This window comes from Oryzias melastigma, linkage group LG15, assembly GCF_002922805.2.
Source record: "Oryzias melastigma strain HK-1 linkage group LG15, ASM292280v2, whole genome shotgun sequence".
In the NCBI taxonomy this organism is placed as follows: Eukaryota; Metazoa; Chordata; class Actinopteri; order Beloniformes; family Adrianichthyidae; genus Oryzias; species Oryzias melastigma.
Genome location: NC_050526.1, coordinates 3,340,546 through 3,346,890, shown reverse-complemented (window position 1 = coordinate 3,346,890; position 6,345 = coordinate 3,340,546). Strand labels below are relative to the sequence as shown.

The following is a 6,345-nucleotide window of genomic DNA, read 5'->3' as shown; positions in this document are numbered from 1 at the left end:
CACGTGAATACACGATTGCAAATACACAAAGTTACACACAAAATGTATGAGTTACAATTCTAGAATTATGTACACACATATCGGATGATACTCTTCCAATCCGGAAGTATTTTTTAAACTAGTATTTAGTGGTTGGTACGCGAATAAACTTCTCCTGTATGTGGATTCAGTACTGTGGGAAAATATTAGTGTTTATAGGTTATGACAAAACTGGCACTTGACAAGAAATCCGTTTTATTTATATACATGTGTATCCTCAGAAAAGAAATGTTTTATTAGTTTGGATTATAACATTTCCTTTTTTCTGAGGCGGTCTGATAAACTTCACTGTCCGCCAGCACAAACCCCAAGAAAGCAACAGCTGACTGAAAGTTAAATTTGTCAGGATGGGGTCTGATCATGTGACCGCATGAAGACCAGAGTTCCTTGCTTCTATGGTGGATCGTAAAAGTCGAATCTGAACAGGTGAGGCACACTCGCCCCCTAACCTATCACATGTTCCCCCTCGTCACCTTCAGGGCACTGCTGCGGCCAGGAATAACTTTATGTGGCCAGAGCACATGTTGGCTTTGATTTATTTCCACTAAGTGGGGAGCACAAAGTGGTCACAGGGTGGAAGTAGTGACTGCAGATCCACACTTTTTATTTACTTTGTAATTTTAATATCATTTTTTTCTTTAATTGTATGATTTGTCATAGTTTCTTTGCTGTTAAGCGTCTCACAGTGAGGAACATAGCAGGTTCTGTTTTGACACTAGTTCCTTCCTCTTTTGGTTACATTTTTAGAGTCTGTTGTAATACGAAAAGTCGTTGTGGGCGGAGAACTGTTGCAACTCTGTAAAGTTTGATAGATCTTCATTCTTGCAAACGCTCCGGATGTATCTGCAGAACTCTGTAGTTTAAATAAAAAAAAACCTTAATAAAAAAAGACACTAGTAGAAAGACTCAGTGGACAGTCTGAAGGACGAGCCCTTCACATTCCTGAAATTGTAGTTTTTTTGGCTAATTGGGACCGTAACACCCACGAAAACAAGCAATATCCAGACTTTTGCAAAGGTGATGTGTATTTTGTGTATAAAAAATGAAAGCATTTTGTGAAGCACCACTAGTTCTGCAGAGAAAGTGGGTAAGGAAAGATAATTCCCAACACAGTGTGCATTATTAGAAATTAATGCATGCCATAAAAGTCTCACTTGCTTCCGCAAAGGGCATTAGTTTCTAATAATGCACACTTCGAAGGGAATTATCCCACTCATACCATGGTCTCTTACAAAAGAAATACATATTTAATTATATTTAGTACTTTATTCTTGTTATTTCTTTGGTTTAGATCGCTTGATCACAAAAAGTGGACTATTTGATACATGATGTGGCGTGTTGCCAAGGTAACACGACGAGCCGACACGACCTCGACTGCACCGGTAAAGGAAACCTATATAACTACTGATCGTCACGATAGTTTAAATAAAGCATCAGTTCAGAGTAGTGCTGGGCGATATAGAAAAAAACTGCATATCATGATATGGATTATTTTCCCAAAATACATTTTTTATTTCTGTTACGGCCCCAATAGGCACACGGTCACTGCCCAGATGGTATAGATCCCGGATGAGCCCCCAAATATACTTAAAATGCTAAAGTATATTTTCAGTTATATTAACTGAAAAAAAATTGACAAAAATGTTAATTTTTTTCAAGCAACATGTAACTGAATAGTTACACATGAGAAACATTTTTTTAGATGTTGATGATTTGTAAATGGCTTTTTTTTTAGTAGAAAAACAAATGTTTGCACATAAGTTCCACATTTTTTAAAAATGTAGAAATGATGTGTTTTAAAGAAGCCTGCACAGTGATATAGAACATTTGGGCTACTTGACCGGAACTTATTTTTTAACCCTTTAACACCGGAGCTCCAGTGTTGCGCCGCTTTTCTCCTTCAGAATCTACTAGAATCGTGTTAACAGTTGAAAAGTTAAAGTACAATAAAGATTTTGTGATTAAGCGTCACCGGTGACACCTTAGGTGGTAATCCACACCCAGCAGCCAATTAGAATCGAGTGTTCAACCGAACTTTGGTATAAAGCAGGAGTGTCAAACTCATTTTGGTTCAGGGGCCGCATTCAACCCATCTGATCTCAAGCGGGCGGACCACTAACATAACAGCAAAGTAGCCTATCGTCAACTTGTTCTAATCACTTATTATTATTGTTATTATTATTATTAGAGCTAGTATTATTTTTATCTTTTTGACAACGACATTTCGGTAATTGTGGTGTCACACCTGATCATTTCTATAGTAACAGCTGTGAGGCTGGCTGGTAACAGAACCATATAATGTATAATAACCAGATGTGACTCGTGCTTCTTTCCCGGTATTTCTTTCCTTTGCTCCCCCTGTTGGCAGAATTGCGCATTGCAGCCATTTCTTTAAAAAAAACACAACTTCCCACAGGAATGGCCTTGAAACTTGCTTTTTTTTCAACATCCTTATATATTTTTGTCTTTATGACTGGGCCGGATTAAACCATCTGGCGGGCCGTATGTTTGACATCCCTGGAATAAGGTGTGTTAGCCTGGGGGCAGTGCTGGTAGCACAGACTCTTAATGAAAGGGGCAGTTCCCCAATTTGTGATGTCATAATGTGAAGACCCGCTTGTTTTGGTGGATTGAGAGAGGGAGCAGGGTTTTAGAAGAATACTCAGGGATGAATGGATCAAAATATTACTTTAGAGATGTTTTTAGTGGGGAATGAACATTATAATACACTTAAAAGCTCAATAAAGTTGATTTTGTGTGATTTAGGCCCTTTAAGGGGTTGTATTGGGGGGTTAAACCATCAAATGGTTCCCGAGTGCAGCTGTGTCTGCAACCCACCCCTCCCCCAGGGAGTGGGGGAGGACTTTCTGAGTGTAGAAGTTGATAATTAAAACTTCAAAATAAGTTTTTTGATCTGTCTTTTTAGTCAAATTTGGTTTATGTTACTTTATTGTGATTAGTTTCTAGAGGTTACTCAACCCTGTGCAATCATCATGCATTTTTTGTGCTAGTTGGTATGACTAACCACCAAACCTTAAACAGGAATTTGGTTCTACCCCGCACTCCCCGGAGCTGTTTTTTTCGTCTGTTCCATATGAGTTCTTGATTTTCAAGTTCAATTCAATTCAATTCAATTTTATTTATATAGCCCAATATCACAAATTCAATTTGCCTCATTGGGCTTCATGCCTGTAGTTTTTACAGATGCACAGATGGAGTCATAAAATATGCACAATAGGTAAAAACTAAACAGACTATAAAGAACGGTCAAAGTGTGAAGTACTTTGTACATAATAGTAACCCAGCTAACATGTCAAACCTTGGGTTTGTCAGTCAGACTTCACCTTGAGATGTGGCTAAACAATGAGCTTCTGAGATACAACACAGACGGGGATCAAAAGTTGATGCTTGTCTCTACTCGCCGAGCCGTTCAGCCTGTCCTCGGGTTCTGTGTCTCACTCTCGTCTTGTGTTTCTACCCTGCAGGGAGGCAACAACGCCGGGCACACTGTGGTTGTGGACTCGGTAGAGTACGACTTCCACCTCCTACCCAGCGGCATCATCAACCCCAAGGTTACTGCCTTCATCGGTGGGTAGAAATGCCCTCGCTGTCATCCACTCATCCAGTTGGGGGGGTGTTGCAGTTTTCTCAGATACGCTGATGAAGATTCACTTTAGCTGGCTGCTCATCGCGGCGATTTTCATGACCACTGCAGCGAGTGTGAAAGCGTGATTCAGTGCCAGACTGCAGGCTCCATAACTTCCACCCATCTGCAGTAACTTCATTAGCTAATGGAGGCCGGCGATGCCCACAAAGCCTCCGATGCTCCGCACTCTTTTACCTAATGACATCTCCGTTTGTCTCTCTTGGATGTATAAGTCTGCTCTGCACACAGACGTCTGCAGTTGTGCAGCAAATGTGTCAGGAACTCGCCTCGCCCACAGTTATGATCAGCAATTTAGAAAGTATTTGTTTTGATCGTTTCATTTCTTCAGAATCTAAACTCAGCTTCTGTAGAAATATTCAGTTTGTCTGCCCTGTTATTATGGCCCGCAGCATCAGGTACTGATGGCAAGGACCATATTATTTAATTAATTCTTACTTTTAGACTTTAGTATCTTCTTGTTCAGAGGAATCATTGATTACTTCACATTAAAAACAGAAACAGCAAACTTTTTTTTTAATTTTGTCAAGTGAAACCCAAGCAAACACAATGACATACCATGCAGACTGGGCTAGGGTTTGGGTACTTGTACCGCGTCCGACAACTGTCCGGACCCATGATTTAATGGGAACAGCCAGCACGTCAAAAACGACGAGTTGGTGACCGCAAAAACGTCACATTTTGACGCGGTGGATCGTTAACCAAACGTCAATATGTGACAACCTGGGAATGAGAATGTGTTGGAAATGTAGTGAACCAGTCAGGAAGCCTGTTTTTATATTACATGATCTGATAACAAGATAGATCAGATCAGGACACAAAAAAATATCTGAAAAAAACATCAGTGTATTATCAGCAGGTTATAACTTTTTTTTGCATTTTGTAGACTAATTATATGTTTTTCTTTCAGCTTCAGGTGACTTTTAACAATATAAGTGATTATTTTGCAAAGTCCTTTTTAATATATAACTATATTTATGGTTGTATTCTCTTTAATGTGACCCTGCATCTAATTTAAAACCTGCATGAGCTTACTTCTCACATTTTTATCTGGGTCAGACTTTTTAACATTTAACTTGGTCAGCTCTGCCTGCTGGGTAGATACCCTTTACCTGTTTTCTTGTTTTTATGTTTCCAGTTCATTTATTTAGAAGTAAAATGAGCAGAAGCAGATCTAACGCAAGAATGAGAGAACAATGTACGCTTTTCCATAAAAAAAAACCTTTTTTTCTGTAACTTTTGTAACTTTGAACACAAAAAGCTGTTCCTGACCTTTATTTTGAAACATCTTTTAACCACTTTTCCAAATTAAAACAAAAACATGAATTCATAAAGTCAGACTTTTTCACTTTTCTGTTTTATTTATTCTTCTCTGAACCAAAAATAAAAAAGAATGCGATTAATCCATGAAATATCCCAGTTTATTGCATGAGACAGTGAAAAAAGCTCTAATCTAGCACTAAGTCACGGATCAACTCAGGCAAGAAAATGTAGGAAAGAAACCACAAAAATCTCTGTGATAAAACAACCTGTTCTACAAGTCTGTTCGATATAGAAGCCAGTCGTGTCATAACTCTGTTTTGTTTACAATTAAAATCAAGTTTTAGTTCCACCTATAATCATTCCTGATATTTAACTTTTTCTAAATCCATTTTAAAAATCAAAAATGTTTTAAAAGTTAGAGTTCTAAGAGTTAACAAAATAATTAAGAGGAAATGTTAAATTAATTTCCTTGGCAATATTGACAGTGTAGCTGTCCAAATAGAGGCTATATTAAAGATACACAGTGAAGTATCTTATTAACAGCAGTATAACAGCACGGACGCTCCAGCTGCTTGTAGAAATGACGTTTGTTTTCAAATTTAGCTTCATCGTTCGTTTTCCAGTACGTTTTTCAATTCAAGATGGAACCCAGTCGATCATTTTCACCTTCGAGACATCAGGAAGTTTGAAGAACTGTCAGTTTTTTCAAGTTTCTGAGTTTTCTGGGATTTCATCAAAAAGTAACATCCTCCAAAAATGATCAAATGATCCCCAGAAATCCTGTGCAGAATGTAGTTTGCCCTCTCTGGGTGGGTGGAGATGGGGCGAGGAGCCGGAGGAAGTGACCCGGGACATGGAAATCTGAGCATCCTTGCTGGGACTGGATGAGAGGAAGAAGATGGATGGATACTTAAATGTATCATAGGGTTGTTTTAGATGTAGTAACCCATAGTTGTATAGAGAGGTGGTCAGACTGGAGGTCATTTGATCCACTGATTTGTGATCAATCCACACAAGTGTAAAAAACATGTTTTGCAATCAAACTTAAGTATTTTCATTTTTGTAGTTTGGGCTGAATTTTATTGCTGATTAAAAGTTCTCTTTGTATTGAAGGCCCCCTAGTGGTCACTCAGTGAACTGATCTGACTCCAGTTGTGTTTTTAAATCCTTCCTGAAGGTGAAATGAAACTGTTGTCTTTAAGAGCATCAAAAAACTTGTGATCAGTTCGCTGACATATTTAGAGTATCTGGTCCTCTTTGTTTAAATTTCTAAAATTTCAACTTTTAAACTTTTGAAGTTTGAGTTTTATTTGGTTCTTAAAACGTAACATATTTCCTACTTTTAAACAATAATTAATATTAATGAAAAAAGAACTGAG

General features: G+C 38.1%; 1 protein-coding gene across 1 annotated transcript in view; it reads left to right on the top strand.

Moving 5' to 3' along the window:
• The window catches only part of adss2 (adenylosuccinate synthase 2), a 28,971-nt gene that overhangs the window by 10,013 nt on the left and 12,613 nt on the right, over nt 1–6,345 (top strand). Inside the window, exon 2 of the mRNA XM_024297796.1 lies at nt 3,525–3,627. Coding sequence (XP_024153564.1) covers nt 3,525–3,627 — 103 coding nt within the window. The remainder of the gene's footprint in view (nt 1–3,524; nt 3,628–6,345) is intronic.